The sequence below is a fragment of the Antedon mediterranea genome, chromosome 9 (genome assembly GCF_964355755.1).
Source record: "Antedon mediterranea chromosome 9, ecAntMedi1.1, whole genome shotgun sequence".
Lineage (NCBI taxonomy): Eukaryota > Metazoa > Echinodermata > Crinoidea > Comatulida > Antedonidae > Antedon > Antedon mediterranea.
In genome coordinates this window covers 18977928-19004332 of record NC_092678.1, presented here as the reverse complement: position 1 = coordinate 19004332, position 26405 = coordinate 18977928, and the positions used below count along the sequence as shown (strand labels likewise).

Here is a 26405-nt window from a genome sequence, read left to right as displayed (position 1 = left end):
AACTCCGATTGTTTAAAGTGTGTGTAGAAGTTATAAGGCCTGGGACAACATTAAACAGTATTAATTAACTAAACGCTTCAATCATCGCCTTTTAAAAGGAAAACTCTTACCATAAGTTTAAGGGGTTCATTATTTGTTACCCGGGAAGGTTTACCTCATGGAAAAACTATAACTTACCCGGGTAACGAGCCCTAATTCAAATAAAAAGACAATGAAAACAACTTGCACGTCTTACCTGTTTGTCCTCTTTCATTGACGAGTGTTCCACTTGACACAAAATATAAAATCCTGTTAATAAGTAAATCCAAGTGTTTCAAAAATGCTTTCAAAATAATAGTTCATAGTATGCACCTCATTGATTCTCCTGGTGATGCGAAACATCCCAAGTATAAACAATACTATTACTAATTAAAAACAAAACAATTCTGACAATTATAATTCCAAGCATGTTAGTGGTTCGCTATTTTCAAGAACAACACGATTAGATGAATAACGGTATAGGCCAACATTCAACAAACCTATAGCACTCTTTGTTGTTAATCTCAACAACGTCAACATGGTTAAGAACACGTGTGTACAAACTTATGCAAATTAGAACAATATGGACGCATTGCTACTGTGCAGACATTCCACAATTCGGTTCATCGGCTAAACGTACATTCTCAAGTTGCTGAGATGTTGTTTTTTAAATTAAAATAAAACAATATTTATTGAGTAAGAATCTAACTAAAAATCTTCAGTTCAGCACGTGTATCGATGTTGATGTTCTGATTGGTCGGATGAATACCGTATGTGTTAATTAATTCACCAGTATGTTATCTGCAATGTTTAATGACGCATATAACGCGAATTTTTAACCGCACCGAATAAACCCGAATTATCGACAAATTACGGAAAACAACCAAGAAAGAGTTGGGCCTAGGCCTATATTCATTTGGCATACACATTCCTCCTTTACTTTAATAACTCAACGTTAATTATAATATTCTTAACAACTGTTAGTAATTCATTGAAATTAATCACTTTTTTTTATGTTAATATATGCAAACTAACAATTAGCAATAAATAACAAAAGAGAGAAAATGATGAGTTGGTATTTCAATTTATTTGAATATGCTCAATCTATCCATCAATTCTTTTTTTAAATATAATAACGATTGAAAAATAAGTCATACACATTTAAATTACGCATATGTATTAGCATAATATATCTCAAGTAATACAATGCATCTTTTAGCTATATTTTGTTGGTATGGTGACATACCCAATATTGGCCATTCATTTTTTGCAATAAAAAATATAAGAAATACAAGCGAATTTAGCACTTTTTTTGCGTTTAAGCAGACACAACAATTAAGCATTAAACAATGTAATTCATTGCTATATATATTATTTACAATATTGAGTACTTATATAGCTAGACTCCTTCCTGATAGATGACTTGCGATAGTCAGCCAGATCAAGTTCGGTACAGTGCTATTAAGAATTAATACTAGGCCTAAATAAATCTTTTAAAAAAATGTTTTAAATATATTATTTACAATATAATCCTATAAGGATATTTAGTATAAAACAAGATGTTTGATATTACAATATTAAAATATGAAATATTTCATGTTTCAAATGAATCTATGCAAATCTGTTTATATTCAGCATTTAGTCCGTATTCAGCAGCAATGAGAAACTTCTCAAAAGTCATTTCGACTTCTTTCAACATTTTTCAACAATTTTGGTTTGAAATTATCCTTTCAGTTTTCAAACAGCAATGTCTCGTAATTGTTTCCGTAGTATTGACGTACCAACTGTAATATATATTTCATGCAATAAGAAAGATCGGATAGAATCAAAACAAACGAAGAACGACTTCAAGATGTCGCCCCACTGCCAGTGTACTATCGCATGGTCAGACGGACATATTAAAAACATATGTGGTAAGTTCACACGTACGGCGTAAAGATGGCGTAGCGTACACCTTTGAGTGTGAAATGGCAATGGTGTTGTTACTCCATTCGCTGAGCCACGTCTTTGGCGTTATATACAACTTAATTGCGCATGTATATTCGCTCTTTGTAACCTATGCAATTCTATTAAGTGATTTTTAGCGCTAAGCCTACGGCCTAGGCCTAGTACACGCTGCTGTCCCATAAACGATTGTCCTTACCGGGTGCTTTCCACGTGAAGCTGTCTGTATTAACCATAAACATCGTCTGTTCAACCAAAGTACTTCCACCAGATTTTTTTCTATCGCTACTAAAACTAACATGAAAACAGTCACGAGTTGGGGTCGTACAACATGCTCCAGCGGGACAAAATGAGCAAATACACTTCTTAAAATCGCCCGTGCGTACAGCGTAGAACAAGAAAATAAACACGCCTTGGAGAGTATTGAATATACAGAATAGCAGTTGCATGGTAAATTTCAAATTTGAATTTGGCGCTTTGTGTATGTCACCGAAGCCAAAGACCCACGTGAGGCCGAGCAGGATGGACAGTCCGACGGCGGTAGACAGCTGGTCTTTAGCAACTTGTACTCTGCTTTTTGGCTCAGTAATTTTCTGTATCGGTGAACGGGAACGCAGGACTATGCGGTATAAGACGATTGCAAAGATGATCGCGTTTATCCAGAATAGAACAGCAATTACGGATATGTTACCGTAGTACAATGCAGGGCCTGGCTTGATAAAGCAACTAAAATGAGAAAAATAAAGCATTACCACCTGTATCAATACAGTATAATTAAAACTAAATATATTTAATGTAGGCCTATGATTGCTACGTTTCCCTAACACGTGAACTGAATTGTATTTTGTTTTAAAAGATGCTTGGCATAGCCTATATAATTATCTATATATATATATATCAATGACTTTATTTAATGATATTTAATTATTATAAAATGATGTTGGTAATGATGATTGATACTGAAAGAACTGTGTCAAAAGTTTTCCACTGCAGTTACTGCAGTAACTATGCAATTTTTTTCTAACAGAACATTTAAATGAACATAAGCATTGTTATGTGTATGATTACCTAAGCAAGAATTGCTTAAATAATTGAATAATCAGGTTAAATATTACATAAAATGTAGTTACTGTAGACTGCAGTATAATCATTTTTGACATGGTCCCTAAAGATGATACGCATAATTTTCTAATTTAAACATACGCCTCCAACAACTCCTCCACCAGAATATGGAGCTAACGCAAGTTTTGTTTTATGCCTAACTTATGGAACCATGTTGAAAGGCCTACACTGGTGAGTCCTTTTTTATGCATCTTCTATTAGTTTTATGTCACAGATAAAACTAAAACAGGTTCGTTTGCTGTTAATGGAGAGTTTGTACTAAAAAGAACAGTGATGTAGAGTAGGGCCTACTTACTAATTCTCATTATAATAACTGTCGGTGTCAAGGGACAAAGAGAGCACAATAGCAACAACTGGAAACCCTGTGAAACAGTAGACATATTATATACAATTACTGGTCATTATAACGCTATAAATTGGATCGTGTTGTATATACATCCAGTCGCATTATTAAGAAATAAGTTGCGCAATTTCTCCGCCATTGGATAAACAACAGTTAACACATTATTCTGAGGTAAATGCAGTAGGTCACAGACACACGGAAATATACATAAATGTCCGACAGAAAATATGCTACAACTATTGTAGGCTATTTGCTAAAGCTTGGTTCACACTAAAGATGCAACGCAAGTGATCGAAGAACATCACTTCCATTTCGTTACGTTCTTGTGTTGCAAAAAGCTTGGTTTTCACTAAAGCGTGGTTCCCACTAGAGACGCAACGCAAGCGAGTTGACCAATGACAAGCCACTGTTCGAATAATCTATCGCTTGTGGTTGGTCAAATCATTGCGGTACCTCCTTGCGTTGCGTCGCTAGTGGGAACCAAGCTAAGACGCAGCACAATAGCGCAGCGCAAGCGAGAGAACCAATGACAAGCGACTTTTTGAATAATCCATCGTTTGTGATTAGTCAACTAACTTACGTTGATTGACATTCGAATGGAAAAATCATTAATCTTATAAACTTACCCCAGCCGAATGCATAAGCTTTTAGTTTGAACTTGGATATATACGTCGGGAAAACCTTCACCAACGATAGGTATATATTAACAGCTTGAACAGTCATCCAGGACATTGAGGAGATCGTGAAATAATGCATTAGAACAGCGATCAGTATGCAGATGTTTGGTGCATTTGTTAGTTCGATTCCGAAGGCGAAGACCACGTAGAGGAAACATAGCGACACTGATAAGTTGATCAGGACCAACTTAGGACGAATTAAGTGTTGTTCTCTAAACAAACAAAAAAGAAAAGCCGTTTAATATTTTGATAAATAGAGTAAACAATGATCAGTTGGGAAGACAAATCACAGCAATGTCCGAGAACCAGGAATAAATCAAACGCACTCACTCCGCTAACTAACAACAACTCTTAATAACTCTGATAAGTTGATCAAGCCCAACTTTGGAGGAATTAAGTGTTGTTCTCTAAATAGAGAAAGAAGAGAAGCCGTTTAATAATTACTATTTGAAGAAAAGAGTAAACAATGATCATTTAGGAAGACATCACACAACAATGTCAGAGAACAAGGAATAAACATAAATTAAGTGCACCGTCACTCGGCTAACTACAAACTAACAACATCCTAATTTTTAAAAAACTCTTACCTGGAATGTGGTATTTTACGTTTGGCGTTAAGTTGTACGATGATGGTTAGCAACAAAGCAACAATAGACACACAGCAACCGACTAAGCTAATGATGTCTATAAGTTTGTACCGTGGATCCTCATTTAGTTCATGCTGACCGTGAAAATCCTTTCAGTTAAAAGAAAAATAGTAATTAGACACGAGTTTACAAATTACATGTCTGGTACTGTGCATTTTTACACAACAAGAAATAATAAATTAAATACAAATAAAATATGCTATATTCATTGAATAATATCAAAGAACTTATAACACAAGAATCTCCTGTTCTTCAATTTGCATTCAAAACACAGTATCGGAAGTACAGGGTTAAAATGTCAAACTGGGCGACGCCATTTCACAGCATGGAGCAGCGCCCCTCCAAACTAGGAAGTCAATTACTCTACCCCCCTAGAGTATTAGCAGATCCCCTCTATGATTTTGACTTTCTAATTTGATGCGGGCGCCCTACTCCTCAGTCAATTACTCTATCCCCCCTAGAGCATTAGCAGATCCCCTCTATGATTTTGACTTTCTAATTTGATGCGGGCGCCCTACTCCATGGCTCACAATGGCGCCACCCATAGCTCTATTCTATCCCACAATGCCTTTCGAAATTGTTACGCGCTTCGGACGAACAGGAGATTCTTGTGTTATAAATTCTTTGATAATATCAAAAAGTTATTATACAGTACTTGTTGATTTGCTATAAACTACCACACGTGGTGTTATGACGCATTGCATGACATGTAACTGCCTGCTGGTAATGATGTTTTTGCGTTCTGTAATGTTTAAGAATATAAGTACAAAGCTCACCATCAAAACAGCAAAATTAGTCAGGTGATTACAATGACATATGACCCGACCATCTACGATCTTCTGATAATTGCAACCTTCGCTTGACCAATTACCAATGCCATCTTCAAGATCAAAATCCCAGAAAACACATTCTGCGTCAGAGCCATTCACCCTCTGCAAATGATAGCATTACAAATTGTTGAAACGGTGCATATGTTTTTTACTTCAGCAAATCGGTTGGATGAATATTTTAAATGACAGCCGATTTGCTACTACAGCAGTACAGCTGACTTTAAAGATGCCCTCTTGAAACAATACAAAAATATACAGACGACATACAAACATAAAGATACAGATAGAGGATTCATAAAAGTAAAAATTCTCATATTAAAATATTTGGTACAAAATATTGCTTATTGCATGAAACCTTGTATTTATTAGAAGGGCCTGCAAATAATCGGGTGTATCATTTATATTATCGTTACAGCAGCAATGCAAATCAGAAAACAAATATCTTCAAACACCTTACTTAGTTAATACTAGTAGGTGATGCTTGTGAGGTGGCTTTTTAAACATGATTTAGAATATCGGTAAAGTTGCATTATAATACACAGAGAGTGAAATAATGACCTTTGTATTAGCTATCAGCAGACTCAGTGGTACAGTTACGGGAAGTGTACCTCCTGATCTCTCTGATGACATAAAATGGAAACTTTCGACAAATAAAGCAACTTACTGTTGGTTCAAAAATTCCAATGACAGGATTTTCCAAGTCTTGTATCTCTTCATGAAGGATTTTAGCCGATATAACTCTGGTTGCGAGTTCCTTTCGGTCATGATTTGATTTGAACAACGTCGGTTGCTGATAGATAGTAAATACAACAGAAATGTTCACCCCCGACCTGTCATCAACAACTTCAGAAGGCAGCTCTAGAGATGTATCTACTTCATGAATGTCCACAGAACTCACCAGTGAAGGATGGTCGGATGTCTTTAAGGCGTACACCAGGCCGTTGGATGCGACCTCTTTCTTATCCACCCTCGCAACTGTCACAGCAACGTTCTTGCGGCTTAGGGTAATGTCTAGATTCGCAGATGCTACGGTTTCCAACTGGTGTTCTAGTGAAATGATGGTATTGGATGATGCTCGTCGGGTTTCTTCTGTATCTACCACCTCGTCTGCAATCTCTAAAATATTGTTCACGCTGTTTACTACTGCGATTGTAACCTAAGAAGAAATTGAAATTATTTTCTTTCTTCAGGTCCAAATGTTTGGAATACTCTGTTCAACTCTGCAAAACACATGTCCAATTATTAGGCCACTACATTAATTAAAGACTTTACTTTAATTAATGATTTAATAATTGATCGAAATATCAGGTTATTATAGTTCTCTTCAACGACCAAAAGGTTTCTTTTCTTCTCTATTTTTGTTTGTTTGTAAAGGTGTCATTTTTTCACATTTACCGCCGTTGTATCTCCTCTATCCATTTCATTTTAAATGATGATGTTTTACACTATTTTATTATAAGTATTTTATAATATGCCACTTTAATGTCATGTAATAGTTATATACTTTGATTGAAAATTGGATCGAACAAAAAATTATTTACCTAAAACACTGTGATTTAACGCAGAATATAGTAAAATTTACTGGAAGTTAATGGGTTTTTTTTTTACAATTTATTTTGGGTTTTTTTTATAAGTGAAACATTATTGTTTTTAATTGTTGATGATAAAGATGTTTCTACGAAATACATACTTTAAAAGAGAAATATAAAGTTCTTACTGATTTCGATGAAGAGTTCATTGAGACAATATTTTCAAGAACTTGCGATGACTGCACAACAACGTTCTCTCCATCACTGCTGGCATTGCTCGTCAAAGTCTCGAGCGCATTTGCAACAGTCTCAATATTATCATCAGTGACCTCCACCTAAAGTACCACATAATGAAAATTTACTTTGAGAGGAAGTGGTTCTGTTAGTTGTGGCCAAATGTCAATTTCTGTATTAAATGTTAATACCATTAGTGGTGCTATTTGTGTCTGATTGGCAATTCTTGTCTTAAACTATTTTACCATATAAAAGGGCAGTTTAAAAATAGATTAACCGATAATTATTTCGCTCAGACGTCGGTCTGAACAATCACATTTTGGAGCTGCTCCGGGTAAATAGTAGAAGCAAGGAGACATATAGATTTAGCTTGTAGCAATTGATATGTACACTGCAACAGTAGAGCTGTTGCTTGGCGGTTAACGTACTTGCAGTCCAATCCCATCCCAAAGTCCAGGGTTCAATTCTGACCTAGTGTCAGGGTTGAACTCACGATTCTTTTAACTCCACTCTTTGAGCCTCAAATGAAATTAGACATAAGACATGGGACATCTATATTAAGCACAATCAATTATAGTTTATCCATTCTATGTGGGAAGTTGTTTACTGTTAGATGCATATGAAATAAAAAGGAATTTTACGAATATTGTTTATTTGTGTTTGTTGACTTTACAACTCTTTGATATTGTTTATCCTTAGTATCTATATCGTATTGTCTGTTATATTTATATTTACTATACTTTTATTTATGTTTGAGCGAAGAAAGTCTGACATGGATTTCTATAGCCTAAGGACTAGTCAATCTGAACCTTCTATCATTCGAATAATTTTATCTTAATTCAATTATTATTTGATTAAATTATTTATTTCATTTTGTTTTCTTACTTGTGATAGATGCATGAGATTTTCTGTGGTATTTTCTATATCACAATTAAAAATGAGCTCTCCCCAACGTATGCCATCAGTGTAATTGGTACAGGACCTATTAGCCATTGGTAGATTCGCTAAACAAAAACATAATGATGGTTAAAGACTAATTTACACAGACGAGTGGTAAAACGGTAAACGGAAACAAAACATATAACACAAAAAGTCTACAGTTAGTCCTCTTTCATTGATACGGGCCTAAGTTATTTCCACCATTTACACAGAAAACTGACGGGTGGTTGAGCGGAAACACGCACAGGATAGATGCAGATTATGTGGACAAGCTACGCAGTTTCCGCTTAAGTTGCGCTCACGTCATTGGGTTGCGTCCTAGTGGGAACCAAGCTTTATCGATTATCTGCGCAAGAGTGCACTATGATTAGGCATTGCGATAGCTACTAATTTCAATTTTCAATACCATGATTGTCGAAATTAGAAAGTCGTAGCAACTACTGTGTTCGAAATATACACACATGTATGTTACGTTTCATTGTTTCATAGTTTCAGCAGAGCAATAGAAAAAAAACGTTATGGTAAATAAGCGTACCCTTTTGAGAGTATACTGGACAGAGTTGTATTGAGGTTGCTACTGCTCCTGATTGTGTGTCAGAAAAAGAGTAGGTGATGCCCTCCACCGATACCGAATCAGCAGTACAAAATTCTATAATAATAAAGAAAGAAAGGTTAATGCAATGGAGTGCTGTATTTATTCTGGACTGTTAGGCGCTCTTTATACTGACGCCTGTGTATTATGTGGCAGGGTGGCAAGGTCCTTCCCAGGCCGCATTATCCTCCCTTGTATTTAAACAAGGTATTTACAGCTAAGACAACTGGGAAAACTCGGGTTTCTGTATGATAGTCTGAGTCAGAAACCCAAATAGAGTAAACATTTAAGATAAATGGTAAACATATAAATCAATTAAACTCTGTAAGCAAACTTAACATAAACATCATAAAGTCTATCAGACTAACGGAAATAATAGAGCGAGTCCTACCATGAATATTTGCCTATGGTCCTACACAGTACAACGCCAATCAAAATAATAAATCGTCATAAGTAAATTATAACTGATTATTGAAACTATTGTATTGTCAAAACATTTGAACTCGGGGCCAATGGTCTCAAAACAACAATTTTAAGTAGTGTATTCCCCACATATAACATATTCAAATGGTTACTTACGAACATCACACAATTCTCCTTGAAATCCAGATGTACAGTCACACCAATACGATCCATTTCTTAACTCATAACAAGTTCCGTTGTTTTCACAATTTATAGTTTCGCAAATGTTTTCTGAAAAAAGAAACATGGAATAATGGTATGGGTGCCGTCTTAGTCTCGTTTCTAAACCGAAATTAGTAGAAATATAAATATTTTGGCATATATGGCGTTTTATACGCATAATACATGATCTTGTGTTTTCAGACACAAATTGAATTGACTGGTGGATAACCATAGACCTATAAATCATGGACTATTATTGATCGCAGTGAAGTGTAATCTCACATACGTCACATACATCGGTATCATCGGTTTGCCTACATAAGTATGACAAATTGTTTTCATTACTTATTCAATACAACATTTGTTAATCTATACTAATAACCATAACACAGTTAGAATTTCAATATTTACTGAGATGCATTACAAAATAGCATTTAAATGAAAGCACTCAGAAACCGAGTGAAGTACTTGCCAGACTATTGCCAAAAAGGGCGCATTTCGGACCATGTTAAAAAAGAATACAAATCTTTTTTTTTTGTTTTTTTAAAGTTATTATTAAACCGATTTTCTTAAATTTCAATTTTTCTTGCTGTAGGGGCCTATAAGTATACCTATTTTATTCAAGTTCAAAATGATAACTTGTAGGCGCTAATCGTGCAACAAACAAAGTAATTAATACTCTATACTTGACACCATTCTATTTTGCCAAATGAGAAGTTAAAAATTAAAACAAAATAATACTTACCAATAGCAGTAATATTACAGAATTCACCCGTGAAACCAGAAGAACATTCACACATACCATCGTCACGACAGAAACCATTGTTACAACTTACATTGTTACAACCGTTTATTTCTGGAATCGAAGATAGCGATAGTAAAATGAAAGCGCTCAGAAACTGAGTGAAGTACTTGGCAACATTTTTCCACAGAGGGTGCATGTTGATATTTCGGCCCATGTTAAAGAATACATATTTTTCTCTTTTTTTTATTGGTGAAGTTATTAATGAACCGATTTTCTTGAATTTAAATAGGCATGTTCTGTAGGTATATACCTACACCGACAAATTCAGAATGATAACTTAAACATTGAAACATTGTAGACGTTATCGTGCTAAAAAACAAACATAATATACACTTGGAAAAATTCTATTTTTTCAAGTAACAATAACCATTAACATGCATGATTGACTTCTCAATAGCGCATTCTAACTTTTCTTTTATCTTTTGGCACAGTATTTTCTATTTATGAAATCGGAGAAAGCAGAAGTAGCAAAAATCAAACTTGACATACAAAAAGCCAATATAATAAAATTGTCTATAGCACGTTTTAACTTTTCATTTTAGATTTTGGACCAGTAATTTTGAAAAGCAAAACTACATATATATGATTAGTGTAGTGTGATTTTAATACCATGAAATTAGAACCCGATTGATTATTTTTTAATCGGAACTAACATTTTTTTAATGCAACACATTCAAATAAAAATGTATTATAATGTCAGAAGATTACAAAACAAAATGAATACCATTTCAGAAAAATACTCACCAATAGAAATATTACAGAATTCACCTTCGAACCCAAATGAACAGTCGCATGTACCATTAGTCAGACAAGAACCGTTGTTACAATTTACATTTTCACAATAATTTTCTAAAAACAGAAGCATTAAAAACAATCAAGTTATGCTAAAACAATTAATTGTTAAAATCGTTATAAGCAATTGAGCCATGGGTTTAAAAAATGATCGTACTTTACTTCATGATAAATGCCCTTAATTGATCAATAATACAGAGAAACACCACTACCTTCAAATACCAACGAAGTGTTCCCTTAATAAGGATGTCCTGAACATATCGACCTTATTCAATTTTAAGTTGAAAATACTCACCATCACTTGTAATGTTACAGAATTGACCTTTGAACCCAGGTGTACATTGGCATGTAGCATTAGCCAGACAAGAACCATTGTTACAATTTAAATTAGCACACAAATCTTTTTCTGAAACCAAAGACAGCATCAACCATTAATCATCAATATCAACAGTTGGTTTTACATTATTGACTATGACTTATATTTAAAAAAAAAATCATAAAATTCAACAAATATCGATGAATAAATGCCTGTTTACATATACGGACGATGTGTTGCAAAAAAAGGTTCTATTGCAATCGGCCTACTAATGGTTCTCAATGCATTGTTGATCAATTTGTGGACATCACATTCAACTATAAAAATGCCAATATGGTTTACAATTGGGTACTGAATTAAAACATTAACATTATAAACTAACCAGAGATCTTCTAATGTATGTTGAATAGTGCAAATCGACAAACTAATTGAAAATACTCACCATCACTAGTAATGTTACAGAATTGACCTTTGAACCCAGGTGTACATTGGCATGTACCATTAGCCAGACAAGAACCATTGTTACAATTTAAATTAGCACACAAATATTTTTCTGAAACCAAAGACAGCATCAACCATTAATCATCAATAGCAACAGTTGGTTTTACATTATGGACTATTACTATTTAAAACAAAATTATAAAATTCAAGAAATATCGAAGAATAAAGGACTGTTTACACATATACATATAGACGATAACATCAACGATACTATTTTGCAAATCGTTGAGTAGGTTAGGTGACCAATTGGTTACATGTAAACACCTGCTACTGAGCAGTTTAAATTAATCGATAAATACAACTCTACAATTGATATACTGTAATTCAAGACCCTTCAACCGATAAACCGATCAAAATATAATCGAAAATCCGGCAATCTATAAGCCGATGTTTTTACACAAAATGAACGTTGTACAGAAACATATCTACTAGGCCTACAAGATTAGTGTAAAAGATGTTCTAACAAAACAAAACAATACTCACCAGTTTTATTACAGAATTCACCTGTGTAACCAATTGAACAGTCACATGACCCATTAGCTAAACAAGAGCCATTGTTACAGTTTATACGTTCACAAAAATTGATTGCTGAAAGAGAACAAAAAACAGAATTCAAAAATAAACTCTGTTATTACTGAATTGAAGTTTGATGAGGCTACTGAAACGGTACATCTGTTAGGCCAACCCCATTTCGACTACCGTAATTTTTATATATTGAAAGCTTTCAATTTGTTACAACTGATATTGTTGATGCTTCTTTACTTTCTACACATATCTAGGCCCCAGGCGGCGACTACGATCAATTTATTATATCATTATCTTAGTTATTTACCCAGGTGAGTTAGCTTTAATCGGCCCATAAAATGCCAGTAAATAACTAAGCCTAGGTCATCGAAAAGCTACAATTTAATTTCTTTTATTCATTCAAAATATATACATTCTGAAAACAAAATAAATAATGGTATACAAATGATGTAGAGAAAAGGTAACTACATGCCTATCGAGCTCAGCTTTCCCAAATAATACGGTATGACATTTCTTTAAGTTTATATCAAATAAATAAGGTAAAATTAATAATTATTAATAATCATAATTAATAATAAATTAATATAAAAACATAGTATAATTATAATACAATATAGTAATTAAAATAACATCATAATTAAAGGTTTAATAAATCTTTGGCGTGAGTTTCTATATTTAATTTCTCAAACATGCATTAGAAATAATTCCGTTTTATATTTTCTTTTTCTTGCCCACTAACTACGAGTTTCACGAATGTATTACAATTAACAAAATGCTTCGTTCCCACTAGAGACGCAACACAAGGGCGTAACGCAAAGTAAGTGAGTTGACCAATCACAAGCGATGGATTATTTAAACTGTCGCTTGTCATTGGTCAACACGTTTACATTGCGTTTACGTCCTTGCATTGCGTCCTAGTGGGAACCAGCTTAACCACAAAGTATTCTACGTGCGTAGTTTGTGGTAGCAAACGGCAAAAATACCATCGCCATGATGCATGCTCTCCAGAGATCCACCCGGCCGGCGTCACGTTCATTAGTTGCTGTTGTTGTTGTAGAAACAATCATTTGGTAGAGTACATTAAATATGGGGGTGTTCACTATCTGACAGCCTATTAAACACGTGCCTCGCCCGCTGTGTAGCCAAAACGTTTATTTATTTACATCCCTAAATTTACAATCGCGTGTTCTGTAATTTTACTGACGCTATTCAATAGTTGTTTGACGTTCATCGCGGAGGCGAAATACATTCGCCAATTTGGTTCAACAAATTACACAAGAAACTCAAATCGCGAAAATAAAAGGTCGCGAAATAGTTGCAAATGTAAAATCGCGAAAATGTAGGGCTTTACAGTACACGATAACGATAATATCCTTCGTGTTAACTTACGTTGTGGAACTATAGGGTATTCGTAAATATACGTAAGTCCTATTTCTGCAGCAGATAGATTATCACACTCAAGATCAAGAAACGTATCATCTTGCCAAATTACTCCTGCACATAATGTGTTTCGAACATTTGGTTCACCACCACCCGATTTCCACTTGTCCCACAGCGTCAATGAATCGTTCGAGGCCCATCTCCAGTTACCAACTACAGTTCTATCTAAGTCTGGCTCTCGAGATAATCCTATATAAAAAGTCTTTTGATTGGTCGTATTTTGTATATAGTTTTTAATTTCCATAAATTTGTCCAATGTCTGTATGCTTACTAGCTGAACATTTCTATTGTGGGCGTCTTCATTTGATTGGTCCCAAGATCTGTATTCTCTAAAGTCGATAATGGGATTATTAATTTTCAACTTAATGCAAGTCGTATTGTAAACAAGACCATCGCAACCTACAGAAGACAAAAAAACTATTAGTGTTGTTAAAAAAAATACATACACTAGTGGACATTACAATCAGAATAGGTGAGATTCTCATATGTCGTATTACTTAATTAAAATATATAAAATTGTATATTAAACCAGAGGCGCCTTTTCCTCCCCCTCTGGGTTTACGCCACTGGGTCGTCATCTTTTTAACCTTTCTAACCGATTGACAGGTCGACAAAGACACAGCGCTTATAGACAACATAAGTGGCAGAAAATATAGTTCATAAGTAAAAAAACCTTCGTAGATCTAAGTCTTCTAGTCATCTGTGTTAATATCAAACAATAATAGTAGTACACTTTAATATTTAACCGGAGTCGATAAGTATTAAAATAACGGCAGTTAGCGAAAATATGTTAAACGTCATACGCACCAGGAAGCGTTTTTCCAGTGTAGCATATATTATAACCAAAAGCTGTAGGAGGCCTACAAAATACTGTACCGACTTATTAAATAGCCAATCTATGCATATATCAAATGGTATACCAAAAAATAAAATTGAAAAACACTGCTGCCTTCAGGTTGATCAGTAGTTGTTTCCAATGAAAATGTCCCTCGATACCTCGTCATATTTCTACTCTCGTTAATTTAAGTTTTTAGTCTAGGTTAGTAAATGGGGTTCCCATGCACCCCTGATGTATATTTTTTTGTATATGTTTTTTTATAATCCCAAGGATGTCTATTTACCAGATCAGGTTGCTAACATGTTCAAATCGTGTCCTATGGGGTTGTTTTTTACCCATTTAGTCGCAGGCCTTTAATGTCTATGTCACCAATACACACTATGAATGATTTCTTTATAAGTGAACACTCTTACCTTACCTATTGAGAGAGGAGGTACGGTAGTGTGTGAAACTATGTATCTCCGTATTTACTTAAAATGATAGGGCCTATAATAAGGAGTTAATTTATATAATTATACCTAACCATATTGTACTGCATTATTCTTACCGTGTGTAGGTCTAACTTGATATAAAAACACCTGAAAATAAAGTTTAAAAAAATACACAAATTATTAACAGTCTTTTAAAAGTGAAGTGATTTTGATAATCAACTTTCACGATTAACATTATGTAGTTTGACAAGCAATATTGCTATGTCTTCGGGTGTTAAAACATTTATTTTAGGGCTAAAAAATGTATTTATTGATGTAAAACATGTACTGTAAAATGAATTTCTAGTAGAAAATTCAAAAGTTTAAACTCCTGTTCGTTTAATAATTGTAAAATCAAGAACAAATACAAATCGTATTAATTTTTCAGTGGGAAAATGAACGGATACATGAAAGGGACATTGAATGTTGTGTCATGTTGTATCCATTATGTGTGGTTGTTTAAACATGTGGACGAACAGAACTTTCTTTGTATGGAGGAAGAAATCTTTCAACATGTATGCATAAGGGTCGTTTCGTACGCCTACTCACACATACTCATTCAGAGAGGAAAATGTTCCTGCTTCCTGTAAGCCTATAAACTACCAGGTCAAAGGGCTATTTCATACGTAACCTGTCTAAATTAACAATTCAAATGGCTAGTGAACGTAATGTCTAAAACATCTCTCTATCTCACTCATCCAACACGACACACACAATGAAGAATTTGGCCTTTAGTTTAAGACACATTTTTAACCACCAGTTAATACTAATAACAATAATAATAATAAAAACAACGTATAATAATAATAATAAACAAAATTGTATAATACCTAGAAGTTAGTATAGAAGTTCCATGTCTAATGGACGGGCACTATACTATTAATTATGAATACATAATGACTATGCAACTTGAAATTGGTTTAAAATTACATTTTTTTCGCCAATAAACAGAGTTGGGGGTTAATGTTATACTGTATATTATATTTTAATATAGAGATGTAAATTACACCCGATTTATAAATTTGAACTCCAAATGCTATGGGCCTACACTTTCTCAGTGAATTGTTTTTATTTGTCATTAATATTAGAATTATGAAAACACGACATAACGTTTGTAGTTTAAACTTTACTTTAAAAAAATTATTTAAAATGATAATATTTTAAAAAATATATTATTTTGGCGTTTGTGTTTACGTGACTCAAACTATTATCATTGCCACCTGTACGATTGATAGATTACGATTTATTTTAATACGTCATCATTGCAAGAGGTGTATCCAGGGAGACCAACTACATTGGAATGCGGACCTGTATTTATCCAGCCAATCAGAGATCATAGAAAATGTCCATAAATCATAACTTGACATTAAGAACATAAACTCAGACAAAACTGTAATACAAGACGTATTTCGTAATATAGAAAACAATGACTAATTTTATTGTGGTAACAATTTAGTGAGTTTAAGTTTAATACGTGCATTCTATCCAAGAAGAAAAAAAGTGTTTATGAAAAAAAAAAAAATGTAAAATTCAGATACAGCTCTCTGGAACACCTCTATTTTAATAGAAAGTGGAAACATTTCTTTTTAACAAAATAGGGGAAATGTATGTTATGACGACCCCTATTCATGTAACTGTACTAGCTATAAGAAACTTTTGTCAAAGATGTTGTTCACTTTTAGGTTAAAAAACATTGTGATGTGAAATTAATAAGAACATTTTACGCCTATCATGAATATTGTATAATTAACTTACAACACATTAAACGTGTAATGAATATATTGATAATTTATAATATTGAGTCGCCATCACAACAATTTTGTTTTCAAGTAAACTGTTTCTTTTTCATATCAATTCTACTTAGTACTACTAACATGACGTGGTGCACGCGTACCTGGTATATAGAAACTGCAACAACATACAGTAAATGTTCTTTAAAAAAGGCCATATCGAGTGTTCAAGTTAGTGTTCACCGACCAACCGACCGACCGACATAGTGAGCTGTAGACTAAAAAAACCCCAGTTTACTAATTTTAGTAAATCGTTTAGGCCTAGTATGCTATATTTTCCTAATAACAGTTTATAGACACAACAAACACATAACTCGTGTCCGATATGGGTAACTGGGTAATAACGGAAGTGTTTTAATCGTTAGCTATTACGGGAGAAGGAAGTATTTATTTAATAAAGGATAGTTTTATTGCACCTCGTGTCGTCATATGACAGAATTCAGTTAATATTAATTATGATTTTGTCGTATTATATCCTATCGGTGTCTGCTACAAAGGATTTTATGTAGGCCACCTTCCCTACTGTATTTTATGTATTCAGTTTTCTACTTTTCTACCTCGAACATCCATTTAATTAACCCGTTTCTTTTTTTATTCATTTTAATTGATATGATTTATAAATATCTGCCTGTTTATTTTCCAATTTGTCCAACTTTTAACAGTATTTCATTTATAGCCATTTTATCTGTTTTAATTTTATTGAATTAAAACATTTTTTTATGATGTAATCTGTATTGTTATGTGGAGGCGGACATGGTGTGAACGCTAGTAGTAATTTCTCATTGTAAGTAATTCATTCTAAAATTTAGGCGCTTTAAGACAATCTGTTTGTAAAAACCGATATTTAAATTTAACAGACATTACATTAACAAACGTACGTAGTCTTAGCTACTAATACAAATGTAAATGGTGATGTGGCCACAAATATGGTAGTGATATGCCCAAATATGGTAGTGGTATGACATCATCATGTCCATATATGGATACGTACATCACATTCATATAAAGTTTGATAGTGTAGACAGAGATTTATGCAGACTTGGTGCGAACGTAGCTTAAAACGATATTTCAATAGCATTTATTTTACAAATTAAAATGTTTTGGTAGGACTGGGTCAAGGACAGGTTAAGTGAAATGCCTTGCTGATGCGACACGATGCCAAATAATACGACGATATTTTCTTGACGCACCCAAACCCAAACCTTCAACATAACATACAACAAGGCATACAATCTCACACATAGAAATGCATAATTGTTAATAGATAGATCAGTATCAACCTATCTTAAATACAACCTCATCCGTTGTGTGATGTACTGTAACTGTATCATTAATACAGTATTCATCACATTTCAAACTGTAATCATCGTCCCATATTCTATTGGCCTATCCTATGTTTTTACAGTATTTAATGCTGTGTGTTCACCTTCACAAGTATCTCTATCCATATGCTATAATAATCGACACATTACAACTAAAAGAACAATAACAATACTTACCAAAAAAAGTCCGATTATAATGTTGTAACTTTTACATGCATTATACGTTTCCATACTTAAACAAATTAGCCCGTAGACTGTATGCTAAAAAAAAACTCTCTTCTACTTGAATTCAAGGTGGTAACTGACATAAATTGAGACTTGCTGTGTTTTGAAATGGGTACACAGAGGTCAGCTACCAATGTGGTAAGACTACACCACTTCCGCCTGAGTTTAATTTCACCCATGATGATATAGGTAGGCGGAGGAACGCAAGTCATAATGATGATGCCGAGATGGTACGATTTGGTCAATTTAGGGAACCTTTAAGGAAAAACACCCTATTGGACACCGTTTTGTTCTTTTATTTTAAGAACATTTACTAATTTCAATAATGGCATATAGTGATAACACATTTGATTTAAACATTATTACAGACCACGTCTTACATTTTCCATTACTGAAGAAATCGCGAATCGAACATTCTTGAGTTGTGATTGGTTGCGCATTTTTCACGTCACAAAAAGTAGATAAAAAGTGTAATACGCATGCGCGCACTTTTGATTCGGGCGAACACATTCGCCTACTGGAAAACCGGCTTAAGAAACAACGTTTCTTGTCTTGCATACATGAATCCCCCCCCCCCCCCCTCGCAGAAAAAACAAACAAATAACAAACAAAACAAATTACTAATAAAAACAAACAAACAAGCAAAAACAAACATTTAAAAAGGACATAAAAATTAGTATTTAAAGATATAGTGCACCTTGAACAAAATAATTTGAAAATGTTAATTTCATGTTATTTAATAGTTATTCAAAAATTGGATCGAAAACAAATATATTTTTCTTTGAAAAACAAAAAAACAAAAAACTCCGTAAGTCAAATTGTCTATAAGTCAATGGTTTTCGATTGAATGTAACCGTTTATTTATTAAAAGTTTGTTTTATTATTCTTCCAAAAAATATATATATAAATAGATTTCTACGAAAGCTAAAATTGGATTTAGTGGTCCAGACTTTCAAATGGAACTCTCGACCGGTGCACGCATTATCAGTATTTTCAGGTGGCTTACCCTTTGAAGACGCGAGGTTCTCACCTCAACTCTGAGGCTAAATGAGATTATTTTTAATAGGTTTAGGAAAAATGCAAAATACATTTTTATGACTGTAACTTTCTGCAATTGTTGATTTTATTGTTATGGGAAATATTTTGACCTTCCGAAAAATTGCATTTTTTACCTAGGTCAAAGGTAAAATGCTCAAAAATTACAATTCAGTGATCAAAAAGTCAACCCGTACGTATACAATGGGCCTCGCGTCCTGGGACAGTAAATTACCCCGTATGGGATACGGGCCACGTCTTCAAAGTGAGTAGCGAATGTCTACTTTCAAACTATAACGCTTTGATCAATACCCGGTAGCGATATTTCTTTTTGTACTTAAGTTGGGGACCCCTCATGAAATGTTACAAAATAAAAACTATAAATGCACTCTGACAAAGCCATGGATTCCGATCCGATTAATGCAGTTATGTACCGTAATACATCAACATACACATTTCATAAAACGTAATAAAATTTAATGAGATACTCTAGTAAAAAACACTGACAAATACATGACGGCTGAGTTGATTGTACTTTATCTGGGTGATATGCTAATCTAGCCTGGGTATACAATTTTCACTGGCTATGGTATATATTTGCAACTTAAAAAAAAATATTATAATATCTGAGTATATGCTCAAATTTTGAAAGAACTATGGTATGAATGACATAAAGAGGGAATTCGATTTGCGACGATATCGAAGACCAACCTAGGTCAGGTCAGGTAAATCGATGTGCTGTTCAGACTTTACAATTTACACAACATGTGGTGTAAATTTTGAGATAAGATAAGGCGCAATTTTACCTTACTAATGTAAAAAGATGCACGAAATATGACCGTGCTGGTTGCATATTTTTTTTACTTTATATGTTTACATTTTTGTTACAGTGCGTCTGGTTATTCCAAATACTAATAGCAATGCTATTTCCAGGTTATATAAACTGTATAATAAAAACTATCTTATATTCACTCAATCAGACATGATTCAATCGAGTTAAAACGATTAAAATGTTAAAAAATATATTATGACAAATTGTATTGTAAGTCAAATGTAAAGTTTGTCATAGGTTTAACTGCTTATTTATTATTTATTAATCATTTTTAAATTTTTTTTGTATACTGCCTTATTTTTTTTTTTACTTTTACTTATTTACTTATAAACTGCTTTTATGTTTATTGTAATTATTATTATTCAGTTTCAGTTTCAGTTTTTATTTTCCAATATAAACATATATTATTGTCTAAGGTTGCTAATTAGCTTAAAGATCTATGCTCTGTACAGATCTTAAAATATACATCCTCCATTTACTAGTAGTTGTATGTGGAAAATAAATTGAAATTGAAGCTCTGTTGTATTTTTCAAATATTCATTTTCTGACGTATTACTAACCTTCAACTAATTTAGATCAATTGTATGTCAACATGAATTTCTTTTTTGACAAATAAAATGAACTATAAACTATGAATATGGGCCTAATAGGAAGGTACAATCGAGTAAGTATATATTGTAGCAGTATACAACCAAACTATATTTATGTAGGCCTATGCAAATTTGATTTGACTTAAATACTAAGTTTAGTATCTCCACATGTCATTTCAACGCTTTCATTTTTGACATTGTTGCTGCCTGTGCTCATACCATTTTTAACCTTCGATTTCTTGCTGTTGTCACTTTCTTTGTAGCATGACTTCCACGCGTCGCGAATATCTTTCTGGCGTACGCAGAAGAAAAGGAAAATAAAGAGCCCTTGCAGTGAGTTAAACAGAGAGAACAGCCACTGAAACACGTCGCGAGAGATCGAATCTTCATTAATTGCAAGGAATCCAAACACCCATGTTAGGCCTAGAAGGACAGAAACTGCGAAAGCATTCTGGAGGTGTTTAATCACTTCCTCTTTTTTCTCAACTTTGTTGCCAATCTTTCGTCGGCAAATCAAAGTACGCATTACTAAAATGAACACCACGTAATTGAACATCATAAGAACACCAATGATCAAAATGAAGCCAAAGTTCCGAATATTCCCTGAAGAAATAAAACAACTGAAAAAAAGGAATAATTTTAAAAATATGACCAGACGATGTCTTTTATCTTACCATAAAAATACATTATTTATTTTCTTGAAAAAAACAACAAGCTTTGGATAAGTTTCAGTTTGTTATTCCTTAATCCATGGTATTTTATATAGTTTTTACGAAATAGTTACAAATAATTAGGACAATACGACGTTGAAAATAGTTTACAGAAGATACATATTAAAATCAAGAGAGGGGTCAACCCCTCCGCCTTCATTTAAATACATGAAGAAAAATAGACTTTATACTCAATATAAAACACGGTTTTCTTAGCTACCTAGGCTATTTTTTACTCTCAGTTTTTAAATGCTTAATTTATAACTTTATCAACAAACGCTTTGAAACTGATCTGTTACTTACTAATCTTCAGCCGCGTAGTCATCAGCATTAATTCCAAGACAAACAGCAACAATTATCAAAGGAATTCCTGAAAACAATTGTTAAGGATACATTAAATTAGTTCTAGGCTATAAATTATATCAGATTTAAGAAAAGAAGATATCGTGATTAAACAACAACACGTCACTAAATTTATTTTCTAACGTAAATTATATTATATTTCTGACCGTGCTCAAAATAAATTTTCGAATCAAACAGCTGTGTAGTTGTTGAGTCATTACGTCATTTATCAGTATTTAATCATGCGTAACTGATTGTAACTAGCGCCATCATAAGCTCATGGCGTGTCGTGAAAACAGAAGGTCATTAGCATAGAAACACTTGAATAAAAATGTACCGAGAGTGATGGAACAGACATGAAAACTAACACAGACCAGGATGGTGCCTTTTATAACATTTGTCGCACGAAAATACAGGTTATTAGTAGGCCTATCTCTCATGGAATGATTCGTTCCCGAAAGTAAAAAGAAAAGTACGTCACAAACAAACAACTACAACAAATCCTTTTTCCTGCAAAATATTAGAATTATTTGTTGCCACTGAAAACGAATGTTTATCGATTTTTGCTTATTCTATAATAGAGATTCAACACAAGGACGTAAAGTGATTTGATCAATTAAAATGGATTGGAATATTCGAACTCAATGCATCGCTTGCGTTGCGTCTTCGTCATTGCGTTGCGTCTGCGTCAACTAATACACTCACTGTTGGGTAGGCCTATGGGCAATAATGTAATATATTTACCGTAACCTGCTACACAAACTTTGAGCATAAAATATCTAATTTCACTGTGAATGACTTTGACGAACATTAGGTACATGTTTACAGCTTCGATTGTCATCCAGAAAACAGAGGCCAATCCAAAGTAATGAATCAACGCTGCCACAGCGATGCATCCATTTCTAGAACCTGTCTGCTCGATGCCAATTGCAAACACGAGATAGAGAAGAAGCAAAGATAGCGACAGGTTGATGAGGATTTTATGTGGACGTTTACTTCGAAATTGTCTGCAAAAAATAATTTATGTTAGTACCATAGCCGACATAGTGTATTATACTCTATGGCATTATGACACATCGTCTATAGGAGGCACTGTTTATATCGTTATATTTCTACACAGTGCCACAAAGAAACTTATTACATGTTCATAATTACAAAAGAGAGCAGTATAGGCTTAATCATAATAGAAAGGTACGTTAATTTTATGAAATCTTATTTTTAGAAAGAATGAAAGGTTAAGTTGGTTAAAATTTTAAAATTGTATTTTCTATGCATTATATTGAGCTGGTTTAACCCCACATAAGCCTATGTTTATGTTGAGTTAAAAATGTCAATGTTATTGGAATATTGTAATTTATTGTGTTCTTTCTAATTATTTTATACTGTTTTTTACTTACTTAAAGTACAGGTATGTAGCAATTGTTGCCACCAAACTGACAACAGAAACGATGCATCCAATAAGACTGATAATAGATAAGGCATTGTACTCTTTGGGTTCATAATAGTCCTGTAAACATAATATTAGATATATGTAAATCAATTGTGTTGCGTAGCACTGTATATTATTTAGATAAATCATACTGTCAAATTATTGAAACAGTGCTCATTTCGAATCACGCTCGGAGACATTTTTTCATACAACTAAAAAATACAGAACTTTCGCCAATAAGGTATGCTCGACGCGATTATGAGGTCATGTTACGAATATGAGCACCGTTTCAACATGTATGTAACAAATAATAAGAATGCGCATAAAGCCAAAATGATGAATTTAGTTTGGTTATGCAAAACACATTAACAACACTGTGTTTCAATTAATTTTAATTTATTGGGGTGTAAACAGTACTCACAGCTAGTACAGCAATACGTTAAAATTCTCATACAGTAGGTATGTCTAACTTAACTTCAGTCGTAAATATGGCTAATACATTAATAATGTAATCAAGTCTGTAAAATTTACGATAGAGCAATATACCAGACCAGTTTACCTATCAAAATAGGCCTAAACAACCAGTTATAAAAACAGCATGGAAAATAGTAATATTAAATTGATGTATTATGGACAATTCGCGTATTTGTTTTAATAGTTTAGCGTTGACGTATTTTGGAAAGAAGTCGGCGTATTTAGTTCACCAACCCTAATGACATTTTTAAAGTTAAAGAATGCTGTTACAACCGCTGTAGAAAATGCCAGCTAATGTCGAAACAACCGTTTATGTAGAGCAATCCAACGCTAATGTAGAATGTAGTAAAACATCCAGCTAATATAGAAACACTACATTAGATGGAGGTTTTAATAATAATAATAATAATAATAACAAGATTTATACAGCGCACATATTCACTAAAGTGCTCAAGGCGCTTGTGAAAAACCATTAAAAAAATTAACCTTAAACCTAAATACAATTGATTAATTTGAAAAAAAAACGAATAAAAAATAAGACCAATCGAACCCACATCACTGCTTCCGTTTACCAGCAATTTAAGGTGCATAGACCAGCCAGTACATAACTCACAGGTTTTTTCAGTGATGAGGGTATCTAGCTAAACAAATTAAATCTTACAAATTGCCAAAAACAGCCGACAGCAGATGTGTCTGTGTCTATATTAGCGGTGGATTGTTCTACTAGGTTGTTTCAAAATTAGCTAGCGTTTTCTACATTAGCGGTTGTAACAAATGCCATTAACAAAAACTAAAAAAGATTAAAAAAATGACTTACGACAAGAATGGCAAAGTTGGTAAGATGGGCACATAAGCATACAACACGACCATCTGTTGTTTCATTTAACTCACATCCTTCGCTTGACCAATCACCTACTCCATCATCGAGTGAAAAATCCCAGAAAACACATTCTGTATTGTTATTGATAATTTCCTACAATAATAAAAACAACAATATTATTATGTAAATGAATAAATATTAACACAAAAAAATGGAATGTCGAAATATCTTTGAACTCAACCAGATATTTTTACAGAAACTTTTCTTAAAAAATAAATGTCAACTTTTTTTTTAAACCAGTTGACAAGTACTAACTTGCTACGTTTCAGCTACTTTCAATAGCCTTGGTCACGCAAATGACGTTGACATTTATTTTTTAAATATCCATTTGAAACCAGATGAAATTTTTTGAGAAGAATCTTTTCGATTTTCTATTATGTGACTCTATAGTGTACATAACCTAGTCTCAGTCTTATATAAATGCTTTCTACATGAAATAGTTCTACTTAGTTACTTACATGCCGTGGTAAAAAAGCCAATTTTATAGGTGTGACAAGTCCATCAACCATGACAGCCTCTATTGAAGCTGAAATGACCTGACTGCCAACATGGCGCTTAAAACCTTCTCCAGACTTCTTGATAACCAAGTTCTTCGAAATAAATAAAGAACTATTCTGGTAAACCGTAAAATATAATCGGATCTCATCTATGCCCAGTTGAGCCTGACTAAGTAAGGCGATCTCATGCGGAAGAATGATTGAAGCTCCTACATTATTAAAGGAACGAACATTCTCATAATATATGTCTACATCGTCTGATTCCAAAATGTTTTTGAGTGAATCGCCATCAGACAAAGCTACATAAGCTAGCCCGTTTACCAGAGAATCTGGGCTTACTGCCAAAGTCACCACGCCGACATGTGGTTGTACACTGGTGAAGTTCATGCCTGCTGCTGCCACTGTCGCAAGTTGTCTTTCTAATGACGTCACAAAAGACGATGCTGTTTCTCTCATTGATAAATTCGTAATAAGTACTAACTTGCTACGTTTCAGCTACTTTCAATAGCCTTGGTCACGCAAATGACGTTGACATTTATTTTTTAAATATCCATTTGAAACCAGATGAAATTTTTTGAGAAGAATCTTTTCGATTTTCTATTATGTGACTCTATAGTGTACATAACCTAGTCTCAGTCTTATATAAATGCTTTCTACATGAAATAGTTCTACTTAGTTACTTACATGCCGTGGTAAAAAAGCCAATTTTATAGGTGTGACAAGTCCATCAACCATGACAGCCTCTATTGAAGCTGAAATGACCTGACTGCCAACATGGCGCTTAAAACCTTCTCCAGACTTCTTGATAACCAAGTTCTTCGAAATAAATAAAGAACTATTCTGGTAAACCGTAAAATATAATCGGATCTCATCTATGCCCAGTTGAGCCTGACTAAGTAAGGCGATCTCATGCGGAAGAATGATTGAAGCTCCTACATTATTAAAGGAACGAACATTCTCATAATATATGTCTACATCGTCTGATTCCAAAATGTTTTTGAGTGAATCGCCATCAGACAAAGCTACATAAGCTAGCCCGTTTACCAGAGAATCTGGGCTTACTGCCAAAGTCACCACGCCGACATGTGGTTGT

The 26405-nt window shown here is 33.6% G+C and overlaps 2 protein-coding genes across 3 annotated transcripts; both read right to left on the bottom strand.

The window, feature by feature from the left end:
* Nucleotides 1–1095: 1095 nt before the first annotated feature.
* Nucleotides 1096–18636, bottom strand: LOC140059215 (adhesion G-protein coupled receptor G7-like). 2 transcript variants are annotated; one of them, XM_072105078.1, is made up of 18 exons: nucleotides 18476–18636; nucleotides 15264–15294; nucleotides 13828–14277; nucleotides 12397–12501; nucleotides 11855–11965; nucleotides 11392–11502; nucleotides 11049–11153; nucleotides 10245–10355; nucleotides 9455–9568; nucleotides 8819–8932; nucleotides 8230–8348; nucleotides 7299–7445; nucleotides 6246–6737; nucleotides 5528–5683; nucleotides 4692–4840; nucleotides 4054–4316; nucleotides 3380–3446; nucleotides 1096–2688 (listed from the first exon to the last, which is right to left on the bottom strand). In XM_072105078.1, the coding sequence occupies exons 1-18, from the start codon at nucleotides 18527–18529 to the stop codon at nucleotides 2124–2126; spliced, it is 3264 nt and encodes a 1087-aa protein (XP_071961179.1). In that variant the 5' UTR covers nucleotides 18530–18636; the 3' UTR covers nucleotides 1096–2123. The 2 variants fall into 2 exon arrangements, with proteins under 2 accessions (XP_071961179.1, XP_071961180.1); XM_072105079.1 differs by lacking the exon at nucleotides 11392–11502 and having other exon boundaries at nucleotides 18476–18635.
* Nucleotides 18637–20801: 2165 nt separating this feature from the next.
* Nucleotides 20802–25768, bottom strand: LOC140058282 (adhesion G-protein coupled receptor G2-like). The gene is made up of 6 exons (XM_072103847.1): nucleotides 25274–25768; nucleotides 24753–24908; nucleotides 23430–23539; nucleotides 22777–23039; nucleotides 21994–22060; nucleotides 20802–21600 (listed from the first exon to the last, which is right to left on the bottom strand). The coding sequence occupies exons 1-6, from the start codon at nucleotides 25766–25768 to the stop codon at nucleotides 21123–21125; spliced, it is 1569 nt and encodes a 522-aa protein (XP_071959948.1). The 3' UTR covers nucleotides 20802–21122.
* Nucleotides 25769–26405: the final 637 nt, after the last annotated feature.

What these genes read in the sequence shown, in the direction of transcription:
- LOC140058282 (XM_072103847.1), bottom strand. Translation starts at nt 25,768, where the DNA reads ATGAGAGAAACAGCATCGTCTTTTGTGACGTCATTAGAAAGACAACTT. An exon ending in AGTTTGTGTAGCAGGTTACG is followed by an intron (nt 22,061 to 22,776) that starts GTAAATATATTA and finishes AATTGTTTTCAG; the next exon opens with GAATTCCTTTGATAATTGTT. An exon ending in GACTACGCGGCTGAAGATTA is followed by an intron (nt 21,601 to 21,993) that starts GTAAGTAACAGA and finishes CCTTTTTTTCAG; the next exon opens with TTGTTTTATTTCTTCAGGGA.
- LOC140059215 (XM_072105078.1), bottom strand. Translation starts at nt 18,529, where the DNA reads ATGGAAACGTATAATGCATGTAAAAGTTACAACATTATAATCGGACTT. An exon ending in CTAATTTTGCTGTTTTGATG is followed by an intron (nt 4,841 to 5,527) that starts GTGAGCTTTGTA and finishes TTTAACTGAAAG; the next exon opens with GATTTTCACGGTCAGCATGA. An exon ending in CGTAAAATACCACATTCCAG is followed by an intron (nt 4,317 to 4,691) that starts GTAAGAGTTTTT and finishes TTGTTTGTTTAG; the next exon opens with AGAACAACACTTAATTCGTC.